We start from the raw sequence: 23,363 nt of genomic DNA, 5'->3' as shown, positions 1-23,363 counted from the left end.
CAGATAGATAGCAGACAATTGAGCAGATTGCCAAGACAATAGGAATTTCGGTTGAAAGTTGTCATTCCATCCTGCACGATAGTTGAATGTGCACTGTGTTTGTCAACACATGGTGCCACAAATGCTCATGACAGACCTCATGCGTTTTCTACCTCTTCGCCTGGTTGAAAGATGCCATCAATGGGATGCTGCTACAAGAATGCAGATGAGGTTATACAGAGTGTGACATCTGTGTTGCAGGTGCTGTCACGAGATGGCTTCCAAGAATGTTTTCAGCAGCTATACCAGCATTAGCAAAAGTGTGTGCTTGCTGAAGGACAATACTTTGAAGGACACGTTTGATTTGTCAACTGTACACATACTTTTGAGTAATAAAACAATTCCAGGAACTTTTTGAAGTTACCTTGTATAATTTATTTAAAAGATGCTTTAATGTTATAAAGAAAGCTTTTATCTTTTTCCAGAATATCTCCAAATATATATATGCAAATTCATTGAATATATTAGTACTATTAAATTCAAACAATAGTTGTTATAGAATAGCATTTAAAATTTTGCTAATTATTATATCTTATCATTCATTAATTTAAATTAATTTTATTTAAATAGCTTGAGGAATGTGACTATGTTCCATTAGAGCCTGATGATATTCGGTTACCACCTCCAGCACCACCAAGTGAACGTCTTTTGGCAGCTGTTGAATTATTTTATAGTCCTCCAAGCCATGAGAGACCACGTAACAGGTTAGTTAATTTTGAATTTGCTAAGCCATATCATTTAGCTGATAAAGTTTGTCAAACCTTATGGAATTTTTCATTAATAATTGGGCTGCAATTTGAAAAAATTGTAGACCTATATATTACCACTGTTGGTTGTCTGTCTGTGTGTCCTTCCATGATCTCAAGAATGGAGTTAGATAAATGAAAATCAAGACAAGATAAGTAAACCTTGGGGGAAGGAGGCCCTGATTAACTATATACAAACTTCCGATGCAAACCAGAAGGCATATTATTTTTATTCAAATCTTTTCCCCTGAAAGGAGTTAAAAGATGACCAACATGACTCTATTTACATCAGGAAAAGTATGAAGTACAGGGGCAAGACACTACTAATTTGAGGTGGAGAGTATATATATTAAATTAAATAAATTAAAAAAAATATGATTAAAAATTGCAGCTTGGCATTGTGGTGATGTCATAGTAAATAATTGCTTGTTTTAATTAACTTTTATAAATAATAGTTAATTTTTTCAAGTAATTTTAAAATAAGTTAGAAAATAATAACATTAATCAGGATAATCATAAAATTTAAACTACATAATCCTGGAGTAAAACATTTTATTTATATTAAATTATTTTATCTGTTTGTAGATAATTTTATTTAGTTTGACTTTCAATGTAAAATATAAAATCATTATCAATGTGATCTACTAAAATAATATGGTATTTAGCTTAGAATGTAATTACACTCAGAAATTTCTTAAATCTTAAGTCCACGGATTGATAGTTTTTATTATGAATCAAAACAAGAACTATCATATCATTTGTTATATACTGTATCTTTATATTTATCAGAATCGCATGTTATAAATATGATTATCTGATTAAATATTTTACTAAATAGTAAATTTTATTTGTAAAAACTGTATTTCCATAGATAGAAAGCTCTTGAAAATAAGTGTATTTGGTTTAATATATTAATTGTTATTTTTAATTGTAACATTTGCAGTAGTGAAGGTTGGGAACAATTAGGACTTTATGAATTTTTTAAAGCTAAAGCCCAAGCTAGAAAGAAACGACAAGAGTTTACAGAAATAAGTGAAGAGGACAGTCAAGAATCGTCTTATAAATGTGATTTTGGACCTACACATTCTCCGTCCCCATCTCCCCCTCCTCCTGCAGTTATGTTTCAAAATAGATCAAAGTCACCACAGAGGAGGAGATATCGAGAAAGTAAAAGGTAATTTATTTATGTATGTATATATTGTTAAAAAAATTAATAAAATATTTTGATATAAAATTTGCATTATATATTAAAGTTTATATAATTGTACATAGCCCAGGATTTTTTTTGTTATATTCAATAATGAAATTTAAGACAATACAATGTCTGTGGCCTTTTTCCTATTTATATCCTTTTATTCCAATCCAGGAACCACAAACAGCAGGCAACTTGAAGTAAAACTTCTAAAAATAACATACATTGTGTGTGAATCGTTTGATAGTATTTTATCTGTTAAAAATACATCATCATTAAATATTGCTTTAACAGTTTAATATATATATATATATATATATATGTTAAAGTAAAAACCCGTTTTTAGTACAAACGCATTTTAACTAGTTGAAACTAGTTTTTACTGGATGTCATTGTTATAACCTGTTTTGTCTAGTTAAAACTAGAATTTACTGCTGTACATGTTTTGATTTTAGATAAAACTAAAATCAAACATTAACTTTTAACCTTAGTTAAAACTAATTTTAGCTACATAAATATGTTTGGGGGAAATAAATAAAGTGATGATTGGGATTAAAACATGTGTATTATTTAATACAATATTTATTGAAAATATTGGTCACACATCTGTATTATTAACATTAATTAACCCTTTGTCCCCAAAGGCACCAATCGATCGGTACCCTGGCTTTTTAAGCAAAACTTCGAGGGTACCGATTCATCGTTACTTTTGGTAAATATCGATTTTTGTAAAATTTATTAACAACAGATATAATCTGGTTCGATACGAAGTGAATAAAGTATAATAATTCATTATATTAGTTAATAGCAGTATAAAATTTTGATTTCAAACAAATGTTTGATATAATGTGCGATAATTTCACAACAAATAAACATACATGCGTAAGTGTTATATGGAATTGTACAAAACACTATTCTATGTCTTTCTGGCTTAGTGCCAGCAAACAAATTTTCACAAAATGTTACAAATTATCCAGTTTGTGTGTCAGTTCTGATATATATATATTTTTTTCTTATAAATTATTCTAATTTTCTAATAAAATGTATTGAAAAATATCGTATTTAAAACTAAAGATATTAATAAATGTAAGTGATTTTTTTTCATTTAGTAATAATATATGTATAGTATAATATATAGTATAATAAATGTAAGTGATTTTTCACATATAATGATAATTTGATTTTTGGTGAATTTATAAAATAATATTGCCTGACTGACCTATATTCCTCCTAAGGCTATATTGCCTTAGGAGGGATCGCAAAATAAACGTAAACAAGATGTCGGGGGAAAAGGGTTAAAGCAGATACGAAATTCATCATACACTATAGGAACGTGTTAGCTGAATGACCTTGGTCGAAACAGTTTTTACTAAGCCATTTTGTTAAAACCCGTTTTGTCTAGTTAAAACTAGTTTTAACTCAAATTCATTTTTGACTAGCAGTAAATTCTAGTTTTAACAATGACATCCAGTAAAAACTAGTTTCAACTAGTTAAAACGTGTTTTCACTAAAAACGGGTTTTTACTGTAACATATATATTATAAACACGAAAAATATTAATACTGCTATGCAGCTTCTACAATGTAATTATTTGATTTATTTTTTTTTGTACTTTAATTTGTTGTATGTGCAGTAAAATTTTATCATCATAAATTGGATGAAGTAAAAAATAATTCTTTATTTAAGTTAAAAAGTTTGAATTATCAAGATTTGCCTCAAAATTGAAATTTGCTACTGCTGATTTGTCAGTAGTATCTATAAAATTACATATTCTATATTTCTGTTCAGCTAGTATTTTATTGTTTATATTTATAAATTTCTTTGGAAACAGTAAATATATTTGCTGAGTAATTTAAAAGATGATGGAGATGACTGATCACATTAAACTATTGCAAATTTGTATTACTAACTTAGAGTATCAAATGAAATACTGTAACAAAGATACATACAAATATAGTATAGAAAATGAATGAACTTCATATTAATGTATCTTATTTTATTACTTCAAACTAAGAAGCCATACCAATCTATCTGATACTGTCTTGATGGAAGGTGTAGGCTTTCTGGGGAAGAAACGTGCCCTACATGATGTCAGTGTAGTCTTCAGCTGTGATGGCGCTATAATAAAAATAGTTTTCCAAGGCCATTTGCTAAATACATCCCAATCTCTAATAGAAGTTCCTCTTTGCACCACTTGTGAAAAACAATCTGGAAACATGATTTGTCTGAACATAAATTTACTCACACATCTCAGGCTACTTTCTGACATGTTTTGCCCAAGCCAGGTGACAACATTTATTCACCACAGTAAAATATAGTTTTTCTTTAACATGGTAAAAACTACAGCCTATTTTTTGATATATATCTGCATTGTGTATACATGTACTATTTTTCATAGTTTTGTTGTAGCCCAATTTACTAAATCTGATTTAATTACATCTGACATTTTAAATCTTTGGCTGTTTGAAAGTAACCTTGGCCTTATTTATGCTTCAATAAGATTTGTCATCTTAGATCTCCAGAAAGTGCTTTCCTGAGGCTTATTATCAAGTTAAAAACATTTTATATTATCAGCGTGAAAACAACTCAGCAACAGATTCTCCGCAACCTTCCTTAAATATATACTGTCTACTGTGGTCCTGCACAACATTTGCATGCTGGTATGGACTGTTATGCATGGTATAGATTGTGTCTTAAATTATTTGAGTTTTTTAAGCAATTCCTGTTTATTTTCTCATAATAGCATGTGAATTATACTTTCAAATCCTTAAAAATACTAACTATAAACTCCCAGTAACCCTTACACAATGTGAACTTAGTGATTCAGAATTAGAGTTTGAACTCCTTTGCATTTGATTTTGTAAAAAATGCATTTTATTGGCTATCAGAAATCTGTATCTAATAGATTTTTATTTATTCAAAATAAATAAATTTAAATTTCAATATTATGTTTGTTATATTTTAGTGAACTAGTATTTGATACTTGTGATATCATTTCTCCATGATATTTATTTTATGGCACAAATGCCAATTGGAAAAAATGACTTAAGATCTTTGATATTTTTGAATTCCAGCAGTTTTATTAAGTAGGATCTAACTTTGTTTATTCTAAATGAAAACAGAGTTAAATCTTCGTTTCAGACAGAGTTAATTCAAATTTTAGTTGTATCAGTGAACTGTAATTAATAAATAATGTAAACAAATAAAATGTGATATGTTAACATTTGTTTAACAGATAAAAGTACAGTAGAGCGTCGATAAGTGGAACCAATTGGGGACTGGGGTCCTTCCAGTTAATGATTTGTTCCAGTTTCCGACTTTGTACGAAAAAATACATTAACCTGTCCGATGTTCAAATTTTTCTCCGTTGCGTATCACTTCCTGTTGAATTTTTCTCCGTTGCGTGTCGCTTCGTGTCGAATTTTCGTCGATTTTAAGCCTAACGAAAATTTTTATAATAATCATCGAGGCTATCGTATCGTTAAAAATTATTTCTGCATTTTGTACAAACAAAATAAATATATTAAAGAATATAAAAAACATGAAAATTATACTTTAGAAGTAAATTTAGTATCAAAAACATTCGATTCAGCACGACACAGTCTGACTGAAAATCGTTCCACTTTCCGGCCATTCCACTTACCGACGTTCCACTTATCGACGCTCTACTGTACATCAATTAGTTTAATTATGAAGCAAAAGTAAGTTGTTATTGATATAAAAAACAAAAAGAATAATTATATTCTAAGTTTTTAAGGAAACATAAGATAGATCAAAGAATATATTAGATAGTCTAAACACACAACTTTTTTAAAGCATAGTTTGATTTTATTTATGTATTTATCTTGAATTAATCACAATAAAAAAAATTAACCTTTAAGAACAAAAGTTTTATTTTTTTATTGACATGACATAATGCAATTATTTAAAACATAAATACAGTAGACTCCCGTATAACGCGAGGGATACGTTCCAAGTCGTAGGAAATCACGTTATACGGGACAGATCAATTTATGCAAATTCAGGAGTCTATAAATTGTAACGGTTGTCAATAAATCTGTACTGTACAGCCAATATTAACAAAATGGCATTGTTGGAATTTATTTGTTGATACTTCCGATAGTGAATAAATGTTAAATAGTAAAGTGCATAATTTTATTTTAAGTTGAATAAAATTATTTTCCTCTTATATCTTTAAATGAGTATGTATTATTATTTTTTTATAAACTGCTACTTCTTTAAACTTAGCTTTAAGCTTCACTATTCATATATAAACAACAGGTAAGTGTATACATTTGCTTTTCTAAACAAAAAATCAGAAACTATGTGAAAATGTTAAATTTATCTTACGCGTTATATGGGACTGTTTATCGCGCTGTATGAGTACTAGTCGCAATTTTTTCGTCGCGTTGTACGAATTCGCGTTTTATGGGGAGTCTACTGTATATTATTATTTTAACATTTTGAGATTGATCCCAAAGCACTTAAATTTGTTTTGTTAGTGAATTTGTTATAATCTATTAAAGCAAATATTTATATTGTATTTTTGTGGGGTCTTTTAAATAATTTAATAACAGATTTTTATTTTAAGTTTTAAAAATTAGATTCAATTAAGTAACCATTTAATAGGTTTTAATAAATTTATTTAATTTTTTTTCCTGTTGATTAATAGAATTATAATTAAAAATGTCATAATTGGGCAACTAATGTATTTCAGTCCTCCGCCAAGAATGATGAAAGATCGTAGCAGAAGCAAAAGTCGCAGTCGTAGTCATAGTAGGGGTAGAAGTCGTTCCAAATCAAGGTCTAGATCGAGATCTCGTACACCACCGTTAAGACATAGATCAAGATCTAGGTCGAGATCACGATCCAAATCCAGATCCAAGTCTCATTCTCCACCTAGAGCAGAACATTTATCGCCTCCACATCGAAGGTCACCCGAAAGAAGCCCTACTCCTCCATCATTCTTGTAAATTATTTTCTTTTTTTGTTTATACTTTGATATAAATATTATGTGTAAATTATTATGATAGTATTAATATTATAGTAAATATCATAAGTTATACACAGGATATATTTATTCTTATATAACTGGTGAGTATGCTTAATAAAGGAAAAATTGCTGATAAGCACAACTGAATATGATAAACAGGGAGCATCAAAAATCATGTTCCGTAGACAGTATATTACGGGTTGAGAATCCTTCATCCAAAACTCAAAAAACCAAAAATCTCTAAAATTGAAAATTTTTGAATACCGACATGACATGTTAGCCCTTTCTGCCAAGTGCCCTGTGACTTTTTCATATTCCATGAATGTAGTTTGATCCCAATTTTTAAAATTTTGTTTATTAACATATGAACATATTTACCAGAACACATTTAAAATTTAAACAAATACTCATTCTTTCCAACAGATCAGTTAATACCTCTATGAGAATATCTCTAAAATTATTTTAACATGTCTATTGACATTACAGTAGGTGTATTTAAAAAACATATTTTCAAAGATATGAAAATTTTTAGTTTTATCAAAAACTAATAATAATTCCTTTAAAAAAAAGCCATAAAAAGAAGTTAAATTTGACTATTATAGGTTAAACATAACCAGATGCAAATATTCAAACATCTGAAACACTTCAGATTCCAAGCATTTTAGATAAATGATTCTCAACCTGTATGTGAATTTTATCAAATGTTCAAAAATGTACAAAGTTTTTGCCAATAGTTTTATGTTCAATTGTTGACCCATCAGAATGTTTAGCATTAAAAATATCTCCAACTGAATTTATCATTTGCATATGTAAAAATAAGCTCTATTAAATTAACAAAAAAATAATAATAATAATAATAATAATAATAATAATAATAATAATTGTGAGAAGCTGGGGGCATGGGCTGTTCCCCAAATGCCACTTAATTGGCACAGTCTGGTAAAGACTGCCCACGTTGTTGTCGAATGGCTTTAAAACTGATAGGAGGGTAAGTTATTGAGTGGAGAAGGTGCAATGGGTAAGTTGATAGGTGTTCTTCCATTCGAATACGACAAGTTTGCAGGTGTAACATTTAACAAAAATAAAGTTTATTATACATCTAAATCTGAAGGATATATATGGATCATACAATGAAAGGTTAAATGCAGTTAAAATACAAATTTTTACAGAAAGAACGGCGACTAATCTAGATGATGGCCAACAGGTTTGGCTGAAAACGTTTGCAACGTTATTTATTAAATTTTTTCTTAGCAACATAAGGTGTTTGGTTTTTTTCTAATCTAGTTCCTATGCTGCGTGCCTAATTCTGTGACCAATGTGAGAGAGAGAGTTCACAAATATATATTTATACCTCTGTGTCTTTGTGAAGAGTTAATGTGATGCTTTTTCTTTGCATTGAAGAGTTGTAGCTGCTGAATGCCTTTATCCTTTGTCTTCTCGGATGGGATCAAGTCCGTTTCATGGAGACTGACTTGTCACTATCACAAATATAACTTCCTGAGGATGAATGCCCGGAACTTCTGGTGTCTCCATCTTTTATACGATTTGCGTGGGAACTTAGTCGTGTGATCTTCCATTGTTTTGAAAGCAAAGGCCACTTTGCAGGTGTGCGAGCTTGACGATGACTTGCACCGACATCATGGAGTCGCTTTGTTACTGCGAAAGATTAAAATTAGAGAATGTCGATATTCTCTGGTGAATGTCGACACACACAAAATACGTTGGTGAAAGACCGAATATTTGATTGTATTATTATACACTCGAACATTCGACGTTGTATGTTGACAAGCACAGATAAGCTTTAGTGGAGGTCTGTTTCGACCTCCACTAAAGCTTATCTGTGCTTGTCCAACACCCAAGAAGCCGATGTCGACAGAGAGGCAACAAATCCTTTGTGGGTAGCCAGAGGTAGGACAAGGTCATACCTCTTTTCCCGGCAATGGTTTAGTGGAAACCGCCTACTTTGTCACTTGATAGCGTTTTTGTTCTATTGATCCCGTGAGGTGGGGATCGGCTTGTCAGCTTTGTACCCATAATCAGTTCATAATTTGTAAAGAAAAGTTACTTTCTGTAAATAAGATTTCTTTTCAAGAATTATTGCTGAGAGAAGCAGCCACAGCTAATTCGAAAAGTGGAAGGCAAGGCTATACATGCTGTCATTGCAAAAAGAAGTGTTCCATGAATAAATGCAGTTGTAAAAGCAAGGGACTTTTGAGCAATTCAAAGTGTCATAACAGTTTAAGTTGTTGCAATGAATAAGATTGTGTAATGTTAATAAACTTACACATAAATTATGTGATTATTGTATTATTTTCTTTTCTGATTTAGAATGTACTATTTGTTTTAGGTTGAACAGTTTATTTACATGTGCTGTTACTTAAGCTTTCTCCTATTTTGACATATTAAAAAGTTGCATTTTTGTCTTAATGTAATAAAAATATTTTTATTCAACATTCACCAACATTTGCTAGTGTAAGTGAGAAATAATGATATTTAGTAAATATTTCGTACATACACGAAACGACCGTGTGAATGCTGACATTCACCAGAGAATGTCGACATTCGCCAGATATCGGTCATTCACAGTAACAGCTTTTCCCTTCTTCCACCATCGGATGTTATTGTTTCACAATGCCCTGTTAACTTTCCCATCCATTTGTTGAGTTGTCATTCAATCTGATTCAATGTGAGGGTTTTTTCTAATGATCGTGACAGATGTTTACATAAAAATGGGTTAAAATAACTCCAAAAACGCGTGAATCTCGCATAATAATAATAACTGTCATGGTATATCAGTCTGAAAATGACGACGATAATTAGAAATATATTGATTTGACTATGCATCTAGATTCACCTGTGTCAGTTTTGATCAATTTTGTAATTTGATATGATTCATACACTGATATTCCTATGGGATTTGGCTTTTGCTACACCCTGATATAAAAAAATAGGAACATTTTTTATATTGAATATATAGTAGGTAGCCATGGAAATTGCATCACTTATAAAATCTGATAAAGATACATTTATTTGTTGAATTAAAGTATCATTTTGTTGAAGTCTATTCTTTCAATTACTGAATGAAACTAATTTTAATTGAGAATGTACCTTCCTCACATCTCACTACTATCACGATTGTTACAAAAGAGAAAATAGTTTTATTTTTACAGCTAATGTATAGAGAGAAGCAAATAAGGACATACACTAAAGAAGGAAAAGAAATGGACTTGTAATCGTTAAAAATTAAAAATGTAGAGCTCTTTAATAAGGTGATATTTTTCATTGCAAGAACAGTTTAGATTAACATCTGCAGAAGAAAAAATATATGTTAATATTATTTCTCTACCCAAATCGATAAAGTAAAATTTATTAAAAGCGTGTGGAGACATTTAATTTTATTTTTATTGTTGAAAATATTGAGTTTAAAACTTTGAGTCATTTTTAATCTTTTTGTATTTGAATTTAAAAAAATAATAATTTTGTCTAAAAATAGAATTATATGAATTTTTATTAGTGTAAAAGATAAATAAACATTACCTATTTATTAAATTTCTAGTGGTTCTACATATGCTAACAATACGCTTGACCGAAGACTTGACGAATCCAATAAAGGACATCAAATTCTTAGAAAAATGGGTAACTATGATTTTATTAAAATTGAATTAGTAAACTTTTTCAAAAACAATTTTTAAAAACTTAAAAAAATGTTTATTTTTTATTTCATGGACACTAAGGCTTTTTAATTGTATCTATTCTGGATTTGTCCAAGTTTACAATGGGGAAGGTCTGTGAGGGGTGAGGCCTCGACATTTGGGATAGACCACGCACGAAAAAATTTTCAGGGTTTTTCAATTGCCCAGATTTGATCCCAAAGCCTTGTAGTATGGTAGGCTGATGCTTTAATCACGTTTACCATCCAGCTGACTAATTAAAAATGCTGCTGTCAATTTTGATTCATTTAATTATCTATGTCAAATATTGATTTTTGTGTTTGTTTATATTTGTAATATTATTTTAGTTTTCTATAAATTTAAATAACCCTTTAGTTTCATCCTTCTCCTCCCAACTAGATCTACAGGTTTTAATGCTTCAGTTTGAAAACACTCAAGGTCACTAGACACATTAATTTTTATTAAAATTTGTCAAAAATTCAATTTTTATCTTGGTTATGGAAAAAATCCTGTATACACATTTGTGTAGTTTTTGATTATTTTGTTTATATTTGTTAATACCAAATATTAGTTTATTATGACCTACATTTTGTTTGTAATATTTTACTACACTTTGACAATAGATAAAATAATTCATTTTTATTTATTCAACTTTGTCATTGAGCTAGCTTGAAGGAAAATTTTGTCCTGTACATTTTGGTATAAGACAGGGGTTCCCAATCTTTTTTATGCTGCAACTCCCTTTACAGGCTGTAAATTTTTTATGACGCTCTTCTAAAAGAAGATACTTACGTGTAGCTCTAGCAGACATTAAAATTACTTTATTATTCAAGGAAAACTCCAAAGAATATAGAATCTTAATAATTATTATTTATTAGAAAACATAACAGTACAATTAATGAGAATGATGAGCTTGCTTTTTTGAGCATAACTTCTCAAATTGGGGATGAAGTTTTGAAATGGCTACTCTTCTTTGCACTCTTTCCTAAGTCTTCGTCACATTTTCTATTTATTTGAATAAAGTTATCCATTTTACGATGCATAAATTAAATACAACACACTTGAAATCAAAACACTGATTTATCAATGCTTATAATTGACAAAAACGAAAGATTGAACGAAAGAACAAGAAAATGGAAGAGCGGGGTGATGAGATGCATGCACCGCGCACTCACTCATTACGTCGTGTTCGGGCGACCTGTGGGTATCGTCTCGCAACTCCCCTAGGATAGCGCCGTGACGCCCCAGGGCGTCGCGGCGCACAGTTTGGGAAGCCCTGGTATAAGATGTATATCAAGAAGTTCATGGTTATGTTTTTCATGCTTATTTTATATAATTTTACTTGTCTAAAATTATCTGAAATTTTAATGGTTATCATAATCCTATTAAACGGAATCGATTGTTTAGTGTAAAAAGAAGTTTTATTTACTTATGTATACAAATTTAGTAACAGGAATGTTTTATCGTACATTTTCCATGTACTCCTACATTGCATCTTGCACACATGGTTTGGGACTTTTTTCTGTTGCCCTTAGAGGCCTAATGTGTCTTATGCAGCACTTTCTTACTCCTGTCGGGCTTTGTGGATCATTGTTATCCTTGCTTTTTTCAGCTTTTTTATTCTCCAGCCACTTCTCTCCTAAGCTCTCTATTATTTTTATCATGTAGTTATATCTAGATAGCAGTTTTTCAGGTCCATGGAAATTTTCTTTGTAGAGAATATAGCTGTTCAGTACCACTCTCTCTACAATATCGAATACCACTTTTTACAGTATCGCACTGTCTGCCTCTCGTCTAAATATCATATCTGATGAGTCGACTCCCTCCATGAATTTGTTATGTGTATTTACTATTGAAAGTTTTGTTTTTTTTTTTCCATTTCTCCCAATAACTTCTTTCTCCTAGGCTATTGCTTCATTAGATAGAAGTAATGAAATTTGGATTCTGCTGTGGTCTTCTTTCCCTATAGGCACATGCCAGAAGGGAACCTGATCTAAAGTATGCTACTTTGCCTATAGCAAATTTCTTTTTGAGTTCTTTTGACAATTGTTTATGGTTTCTTCTGACAGTGTCAGTGATGTATGTTCTCTGTTGATCGAGGTGGACCGGTGAAACTGACATCCACAAATATGTGGTAACCTTTATTATATCCTCCTAGTTGCAGCAAATTTTTTACCACAATATAGCCCAGGCCATGTTGCTGGATGTTGTGTTTACCTTTGTCACTGCTGGCTCCTCTGTAGGTGTAAAAACCAAGCAATAATTAGATACCAAATTGCACAACAACCAAAATTTTATCCCCCAATGATGATGATGTTTGTTGGGCATATACTGCTTTAGGGAAGTCTTGCACCTGGTGCCAACAAGACACTCATCTACTGATTAGGGTAAATACAAGCCAAGAAAGCTTTCATCTCTGGCACAGTTATTTTTCTCCACTTATATAGTGAAGTGGGTACGTTGTTTCCCTTTTCACAATCACCTGTTGCTCATATTTGTTATAATTTTATTTCTACTGGTGGTAGAATTTATCTGTGAAAAACAGATAAAAATACCTAATTGGTAGAGAATTAGGTAATGGCATATGCTTTGGGCCAAACAGTTCCTGAAAGTGAAAAGATGCGGCAGAGGCTGCTCAGGAGACAAAATCTCCCGATAGTCTTCATCCTCCTCCTGCTCATCATCACTGTCAGAAAGTGCGTGAGCAAAGAGAGTAGTGGAATCATCAGAGCTAGACTCAGACATATCGCTTTCCTCTAACTCGTAATCATCAGTATTGCTATCAAACTTGTCTAGGTAGTCTAAAAGATCTGAATCGTCTAGTTGCACAGATCAGCTGGTCATTATTTACAAATCTAAAGAAAAATTTAAACTAAGTAAAAAAAAATTTGTTACAAAAATTTTTTTGAAAAAGTATACAGAAAATAAATGAAAGACAAATAATACTAAAATAAAAATAATAACGAAACTAAAAGAACAGAAGAACGCCATGTTTCTTTTGTTTGAAAAACATTTTATTTATAATCTTCTCCAAACAAAGTAAACACGTGCAATATTTCTTTTCTGAGTTTTGCTTTATTGTTTTATAATAGTTGTTTTTTTTCCCTTATTATTATTTGTATAATTTTTTTCACACAAAGGAAACATGTGTGATCTTTCATTTTCTTAGTTTCTTATGTTGTTTCATTATACTTTTGTTTACTTCTTTATCAATAAATCCTACATATATATTTATTATTTATAGGATTTATTGTATTGTTTATATGTAGGATTTATTGATAAAGCAGTAAACAGAAGTATAATGAAACAATAAAACAGTACTAAGAAATAACAAAAAAATTGCTTGTGTTTTTTCTTTTGTTTTGTAATATATTCGATAAAAATTGTCAGGACAAAAATTTAAGAAAATTCTTAAGTAGGCGATACGTACAAATGTGTCTTTTCACTTAGTCCTTTCACATGCAAAAGGACTAAGTGAAAAGACACATTTGTATGTATCGTCTACTTAAGAATTTTCCTAAATTTTTGTAAACTTATACATATAATAATTAACATTGCCATCTAGTTAAAAATATGTAAAACACAGTGTAACGATGGACATACTGTAGTGTGCTGCCATCTAAGATAGGAATTTTTAATTAAAATTAATAAATTGTTATTTTCAAATTTGTTTATCATATGTGTTTTGCAAAATTCACTACAGGTGATGAAATATTGTCAAGTGGGAGAAAAGGGTTAAAGGATTTTTTTTATCATAAAATAATTTTTTTTAAGAAGTGGAATTATTTTCTGTATTGATGATATGAGATGTGTATTCTTGAAGAATTTGGATTGAACTGGCAAATAATGCCTAAACTTCTTATGATAAATGATTTTTTTGCAACAGTTCAAGATGAATAATGCCCTATCTTTGCCAGTTGATCCCATTGTGAATCAGACATTCTTGTAATGAACAAAATTAAAACATATACTGGGTTATTATAGTTAAATTACTCTTATTCACTGCCGTCTAGAGAGTTTTAGCAATCCATATGCAACCAAATCTGGTATAAAGGAGCTTCTCTACTTACGAACAGGTTAGGTTCCCAGAGATTCGTTGTAAGTCGAAAACTAACATTTGTACTCAGAATAACCATTTGTTGTTAGTACTTGATCCTTCAACATACTTAATAGAATATGTTAGTCATTTATCTGCTTTCATAAGTACACGTGTTGCAGCTGAGTTCTCAGTATAAAAGTGGCCATAACTACTGAATGCCAATCTTATTAGCTAAGATACATTTCTTCTGTAGCTGTTTTATGAAAATGACGACAGTACTGTGGTTGCATTACAAGAATTTTGCCATTGTAAGAATTTATGCCGAAGGTCATTTGACTGCACAAACACTCAAAAGAATGTCACTTGATTTGAGAGAACTGAAACCTGTTGCTTTACACTTTGATGTTATCACAGCTGTTGCCGAACAGTTAATGAATATGAACGTTGCAGGCTCTAGTAATACACCTAACTGCTCTTCACTGTATATCTTAAAGGAAAAGTTATTGGAGAAAGTATTGTTATCCATGAAATAAGATCAGCCACAACCTGCAGTTTTTTTTTTGCCATTAATGGAGAAATCTGATTGATCTTCCTTGCCAGAGTGGAATTGCATATGTCATGACCATGGCCATGGAAGATCTCATGGAACAACAAGGCACATTTTAGTCTTAGTGAAAAAATGAAAATTCATAACTGTTACATTTAGGCCATAGAAATCCTTGTGTTTTCTGGCATTCCAAGCACCCAGCTAAAGTTACTGTCTAGTGTGGATATACATTCACATTTTTCTTCAGGATACTTTTTTCAAATCTCTAGTCCCAATAAGCCTGCAATACATTCTGTAATGGCACAGATATACCAAGAAATGCTCAACACTTTTGTCATACCCCAACTGATGAAACAGCAGCAATGTTTTAAATCAATCACTTTCATGCAAGATGGAACATTACCGTATACAGAAACTACTTTATGAAGTTTCCAGTGACACCATTTCACCAATAACAATGCAATTAGTCATGCATTTCCTAATGCATGGTCACTTATTCTCTGGATCATAATCGTGATTTTTAGTTGTAGGGACACTTAAGGAGTGTGCCTTAATGATTACATATTACAAATTTGTGGCCTTGAAAAGTATTGATAGTATCATACTGCATATCAGAAGCATCATAAAATGTCAGTTCAACCCATTCATCTCCTTCAAATTTACACCTTTAGAATGGGAATTACATTGAGTAGTATCCCTTGCATTGCTAAGGTCTCTGTATAGCATGGCTATATTTTATTTGTACAAGGTAGCATGGCTACCTTGTACAAATAAAATATATGTTGATTGTAGGTTGTGATAGTCTGAAGATACTTGCACCGTATTACAGTAGAGCGTCGATAAGTGGAACGTCAATAAGTGGAATGGCCAGAAAGTGGAACGATTTTCAGTCGGACTGTGTCCTGCTGAATCGAATGTTTTTGATACTAAATTTACTTCTAAAGTATAATTTTCATGTTTTTTATATTCTTTAATATATTTATTTTGTTTGTACAAAATGCAGAAATAATTTTTAACGATACGATAGCCTCGATGATTATTATAAAAATTTTTGTTAGGCTTAAAATCGACGAAAATTCAACACGAAGCGACACGCAACGGAGAAAAATTCAACAGGAAGCGATACGCAACGGAGAAAAATTTGAACATCGGACAGGTTAATGTATTTTTTTGTACAAAGTCGGAAACTGGAACAAATCATTAACTGGAAGGACCCCAGTCTCCAATTGGTTCCACTTATCGACGCTCTACTGTAATATATTGTGTATTCTCTGTGGGCTTGCTTAAATGTCAATGGAGGGTACACAATACATTGATGAGGTGTTGGGATATTGTTGATACCACCTGTACTTTGGAACCTTTGCACATATTGATTGGTATATTGTATAATCCTTTTTTGTTTCTTGTGCATATGATCTTGAGTACATGGAAAAAATTGTAACACTCCGAGAATGTGTTTCAATCAGTGTATTAAGTTTAAACTGGAAAAGCATTAAGTGGAAGATACCTGTATATTTATAAACTTAAAATGAGAATTTTATTTTATAGCTTTTCTTTCTCCTTTTATTCTACTGATTACAAAAAATTTGGAATTGTTTAAAATTCGGTAAAGATTTTCATAAAATTCATTTCATTGTATTTATTTTAAAGGTTGGGGCGGAGCAGGACTCGGTGCGTGCGAGCAAGGAATACAGGATCCAATAAATGCCGGCGAAGTGAGAGACAGGCAGGATCTGTACAAAGGAGTTGGAGTAAATCTGAACGATCCTTACGAAAGTTTCCGGAAGAGTAAGGGCCAAGCATTTATTAACAGAATGAAAGCTAGAGCAGAAGAATCAGGCAAAATGTAGTTTTATTTTTAATTTTCCTTCATTTTAAAATCATTGAAGTGTACGAAACATCTCCAGAATACATTAAAATGACAAATAAATCGATCAGCAGAGTTTTTCTTGTTAATAAAATTCATGGAAATTTCTTTTTCCCAAATTATAATTTTCATTTACTCAACTTAACACTTTTATCATTAGTGTTAAATGTTTATCATATTTGCCAGTCAATATGAACAGCAATTAAAAATGATTTTTTTCCCTATCAAATAGCATTATAGAATACTATTATAGATATGAAAAAGAAATTATATTTTATTTAAAAGTACGATTCCAAGAAACAACACCTTTAAACAGTTATATTTGGATCTAATATTTTTGGTCTAATTTATAGACTATTGTCAAGATTCTTTATTAAAAAATTCAAAGTACACAAGCACAAGAAAAATTTTAAATTCAAATATGGTTTAGCAGCATAAAGAATAATAAATGCTCTGAAAGCTGATAATGATGTACTGCTCCATTGTTCTAATTTTACACGTAGGCCACGTGAGTCGTCATTGATAAAATTGATCAAAAATGTTAATCTAAAATTTCTTGCCATTTAAAATTGTTATTTCTTGGAATACCTGTAATAGGTTTAAATAGACTCAGAGTGGGGCACAAATATTTCCAGACAAACCATCCAATTAAATAACTAAGGATACGTTGCGGACGCAAACCCGATTCCTCGGGACGGTAGGCCAACGCCCGAACTGTATTGGCCGTTAAGACGATACTAGAATATATTAATAATATGTACAAAAATACTAATTTTAAAGTGCCATATTTTTTTCTTTCGTTGTTCCATTTAAAAATTTAATTTAGATGATTTTAAAACAAATTTTGAGAATTAATATTACATAATATTGTAGAATATTCTCTTATGTATATCTAATTTCTTTTGTAAACCAATATCAGTTTGGTGAAAAATATTAATCTGTAAATTATGATTGTAACTTTATGTAAAATTTCTTTTAACTGATTAGTCTACAGTTAGAGAAAGAAAACTTATTCAAAATGTATAATCAGATCCCTGCTTTAAATTCATTATTACATGTGGCATTAAATACTTACAACAAATCCTTTTAATTCTGTGTGCTTACAGGTGTATAATTTGTTTTATCTACTTAAAGTTGGAAATAGTAAATTTACAAAACACACCATATTTGCCAATTTTTAAAATCTTTATATAGGTTAACTATTTTTGTTTGGTCCCATGGTTGTTGTTAGTAGCAGATCTTCTATGGGTGATACCTATCACAGACAATAGTTGCCCTATAGCATGGGTTGCTCACTAACCTCTTTTGCCTTGGTAAAAAACAATGAATTATTATTGAACCAAGCCAAAATTATTAAAATTAAAAATAAAAAATCATTTGTTTTTAGTGTAAAACTAAGTATAATTAAGTATAAAACGTTTATTAAAGTGTAAATGTTTTTGTTATTTAAGATAATGTTTACATCAAGTCAGTACAATACTTGACAAAATAAACCAAAAATTAGTTAAATTTAGTATTTTTCATGTACAGGGTCTGCCAGAAACATCTGACAGTTTTTAAAATTATATACTGTATTCCTATGAAATGTTATTTTAACATTTATTTGTTAGCAAAGATACATTCCTCTTTTTTAAGAAGTCCTAACTCTCCAATAAAACACATTTCTTAGGTGCCCACCATTGCAATTAATACATTCATTTAATCTTGCCAGAAATGATAACATAACTTGCTGCAACATATCTTGCAAAATTTCCTGAATACACTTTTGAATTTTGTAAACATGGTAACATAGACCTTTGTGCAAAATTCTGTGACAAACCAAGAGCAAGCATTTGCTTTAGAGCAGATTTGTGCAGATTGCAGAGAATGACGTCTCTCATTCAATTTGTACACCATTTCTAGATAAGATAATACACGTCCGGGCGACGATGCATTCACGTTGCATGAAAAATTATTAAAAAGGTTTGTATTTCCAAATTCCATGTATACTTTTTAATTTTTGTAATAAAAGTTTTATAACGATAAGAGTTTAATGCATTATTAAGTTTGTTTTTACGTTTACATTATCCACGTAAGAATTTCATACTTTGCCATTACATTTGCATATCAAAGATATAGATACTTGTATGCTCAATACTTGTTAACTGTCTATACCACATTTTTCGGAGAAAATAAAGGACGAGTCAGAAATTGTTTTGTAATGAAAGAAGCAGGTTGCATTTATTTGTTTCACTAAAACCAGGGGGCAACAAACTTTTTTTTACAGCAAACCAGATAACCGAGAGAATGACGAGCATGGGCCATATAACCATTTTGTTCGGTACGGCGCACCGAATACACGATAAATAAGCATATTTATTTACCGACACAAACACGATCACTTTCTTTAGAAACTTCGTTGCAGGAACTTATACAAAAAGCACTCCGATATCCAAAGTCACAAAACGTTGCCAAATTTTTTATTTCACTGATTTATCTAAATATTTTATTACTGTCAGATGCAAAAATCAGATTAAAAGTGCCAAAATTGGTTCACTTACTAATTTAAATTTTTTTACATAATATAAATATATTTACAATCTGTGATATTTCCATGTAACTAATTATAGTTTAGCTCGTTTGTGGCACAGTGCGGCGACAGGCCAGATCTGGGTTGTGGGCTGTAGTTTGGTGACCCCTGACTAAAATTTTTAGAAATAATAATGTGATTGCTTCAAATGCTACATATACACTTATAAAGCTTTTTAGTTTTAATTTTGATACTTTTCACAAGAAAGACTTAATTTATTAAAAAATAATTCAGTTTTAAAAATTCATAAAATCGTATACAATTTGTATCACAGTCGTATTTGGTATAAATGCTCGTTTCCAATGTTTCAATTTTTAATAGGGTTCTTTTGCCGGTCCACGCGGCATTTGCTAAATGAAAATACTCATTTGGCAGGGGATGTCCACAAAGGCGTAAGCAAAATTTAATGATTTTTAAAATTGTTTTAAAAGATGATTGTTTATCTGAAAAATATTTTAAAATTTCGACCCGTCCTTTTGTCGACGTTCTTAGGTCTTTTTGCTGGCGACAATACTTTTAATACGCGGAACTTAGCCAGACGGTTCACTGTTGTTTATATTTAAGTTCCGGTGATTGGAAACATACAAAACGTTACCTCGATCTTCCCCACCTCGGAGGGGTTTCTCGTGGTGGGACCCATTCAAATACTTTTGTTCCCACGAGAGTTGTCCAAGATATTTAAATAAGCAATGCAGGTTTGTAAAATTTATAAACTGCATCAAGTAAATTTGATAAATTGAACATCAGTGCCACCCGCCAGCACCAATATTAAAATTAATATTTCGATTCACAAATTAAAGCACAAAATGGCCATTTTACAAAAAAAAAGAAGATATCTAAAGGACAGCAGTGAAATAAAGGACGTATACAGTCACCATAACTATCTACAGTATTCAGTAACAAGTAAGAATACAGAGTAGAGAACACTGAATTGGCATACTTGGTATTTGTCATTCGACTATAGTTTGAAGTTAAAGCTGAAAAATCTACAGAGTAATTTTTCAATGCAGTTATTGTTACACAAAAAAGGTTAATTGATTAACAATACCGTATTCTTAATTCACTCTTCTTTTCTTGTCCTGGGATTTCAAGAAAAAGTGATCTGTTTCCTGGGGTATAATTAATTAATTTTTAAGATTATAAAATAAATCTTGAAATTGAATGATATATTTTTTATTATTTTTCAAGTAATTTAATACGTCCTGCAACCTCCAAAATAATAATAATAATAATAATAATAAATAAACAACTCTCCCGTGGTCACCACCTGGTCGTGGTGGGAGAGCCCAGTAATTTTACTGATCCATAGGGCAATGCAGGCTGGAGCATAAGCTCCTGGTAGGGACACCCATGCCAGTAAGGTCTATGGGGAGAAATGAAGCTAAGAGTGACCACGCCCACATTCTGTGAAGATATTCATCATGGTAATAACTAGATCAAAGTGTGATACCGGCTCGGACGTCGCCCGGGTTAACAAGGTCCGCGTTCGTGGGTTAGGCAGAGGCTCACGTTCGAAAAATAGGTCACAGTCTCCCTTGGTTACCGGTGGCGAAAGCAGCACCGGCCCAAGCATGGCTACTGCAATGCCCTCAACAGATGTGAGGAACCAACCCAGCCTTGGTGTTTCTGTGGCAATGCATCCACAGACCACAAAGGCTGGAAAACCACGCCAACGGATGAAATGGACAGTAGAAATGAACGAGTTTATCATCCGTACTTATTACACCATCACAAAACTCGAAACAAACATGACAGCATACAGACAACAACTACACCATAGATTCACACAACAGTATCCTCATCTCACTGTCACCGAACAAAGGGTTGTTGATCAAAAAAGAACAATTATACACAACAACCTTATTCCACAAACAACACTTGAACTTATCAAACAACAGGTTGCTGATCAAATACATCAACAGACAGAAACATCTAACATTAATGAAGATCATGTAACCTGTCAGGATAATCCAGCAACAAGCATTGATAATAACACACATACAACAATTACCACTAATGATACTACAGACACTTCCTCATCCATCACTGATAACATAGACTTGGATTTAGTTAATACGCTCTCACTTATATTTCAGGAAACACTCACTAAATATACAGGTACAGATCCCACACAACGACCACGAATACCAAAAATCAACACGTCAAAGGAAGTAGGAAAAACACTAAATTATGTAAACACTCACTTACTACCACACTACATTCATTCAATTTCTACACTCGCAGACATTCATACATTAGTTTATGCTGGGGCAGTCACAGTAGTGACACACCATGGACTGAAAGTACAATCACAGACAAATACACAGAAAACACAATTCTATCACAAACCTGCCTGGCAGAGAAGAATAGAAACACAAATAAATGACATTAGACAGCAATTAGGCAGGCTAACACAATACACTAAAAACAACATAACACCCAAATTAAGGAAACAGCTCAAAAACATTTTCAAGAAAATAAAAACACACACAAAACATGAACATCACAACACACGCATTACAGAATACATTGATACACTAAAACAAAAACTTGCTGCCAAAGCACGTAGACTCAAACGATACAAAACATGTACACTACGAAAACAACAAAATAAATTATTTACAAACAATGAAAAACTCTTTTACAGACAAATTAATAACAAAGCAAACACTGATACACAGCACAGTGGCACACCAACAGAAGAAGAACTCACAACATATTGGTCTTCTCTTTGGTCCAGTGCTGTCACGCACAATGCTGATGCAGGCTGGATCGAGGAGGAGAACAGAAACTTGCACAACATACCAACTATGCCCTGTGTTGAAATAAACATACATGATTTCCAATACACTGTTAACAGAACACACAACTGGAAGACACCTGGTGTAGACAACATTCACAATTTCTGGTACAAAAAGTTTACATCACTGCACCAGGAACTAGCTAAACATCTAACACACATCATCATCAATCCACAAGACATGCCAAATTTTCTTACTCAGGGCATCACCTACATGAAACCTAAAAACAACAATACCACAGACCCCACACAATACAGACCAATTACATGTCTTCCAACACTCTACAAATTATTGACATCCTGTATCGCAAACAAAATATACAAACATATTGAAGAACACGACATTCTAACAGAACAACAAAAAGGTTGTCGTAGAAACCACAGGGGATGCAAAGAACAGTTACTCATAGATTCAGTCATTCTACGGCAAGCACACAGACAACACAGAAACATACACATGGCATATATAGACTACAGAAAAGCATTCGACAGTGTTCCACACAGTTGGCTGCTACATATCCTACACATGTACAAAATACATCCATCACTCATTGCATTCTTTCAAAACACTATGCAGCACTGGAGAACAACACTACATCTCAGGGTTCATAACACTTTCATACAAACAAACCAAATTTTTATTAGGCGAGGAATTTTTCAAGGAGATTCCTTGAGTCCTCTCTGGTTCTGCCTAGCCTTGAATCCATTATCCAACATGTTAAACAACACACAATATGGCTACAATATCAGGCATGAAAAAACAACACAGTATACACTGTCACATCTCATGTACATGGATGACATAAAACTTTATGCATCCACACAAAAACAACTTCATCAACTCCTACAAATCACACATTCATACACCAAGGACATACAAATGGAATTTGGCCTAGATAA

At 31.7% G+C, this 23,363-nt stretch overlaps 1 protein-coding gene across 3 annotated transcripts in view; it reads left to right on the top strand.

The window, feature by feature from the left end:
• Positions 1-17,161, top strand: part of LOC136984557 (calcium homeostasis endoplasmic reticulum protein) — an 84,814-nt gene extending 67,653 nt beyond the window's left edge. For all 3 annotated transcript variants that reach the window (XM_067281597.1, XM_067281596.1, XM_067281595.1), the window contains 5 exons: positions 610-743; positions 1,729-1,959; positions 6,695-6,946; positions 10,527-10,606; positions 16,878-17,161. In XM_067281597.1, coding sequence (XP_067137698.1) covers positions 610-743; positions 1,729-1,959; positions 6,695-6,946; positions 10,527-10,606; positions 16,878-17,077 — 897 coding nt within the window. In that variant the 3' untranslated portion in view covers positions 17,078-17,161. The remainder of the gene's footprint in view (positions 1-609; positions 744-1,728; positions 1,960-6,694; positions 6,947-10,526; positions 10,607-16,877) is intronic.
• Positions 17,162-23,363: the final 6,202 nt, after the last annotated feature.

The sequence above is a fragment of the Centruroides vittatus genome, unplaced genomic scaffold, assembly GCF_030686945.1.
Source record: "Centruroides vittatus isolate TY-2023 unplaced genomic scaffold, ASM3068694v2 contig_923, whole genome shotgun sequence".
Classification (NCBI taxonomy): domain Eukaryota; kingdom Metazoa; phylum Arthropoda; class Arachnida; order Scorpiones; family Buthidae; genus Centruroides; species Centruroides vittatus.
Note: the sequence above shows the minus strand (reverse complement) of the source record. Positions and strands in the feature narration are given on the sequence as shown.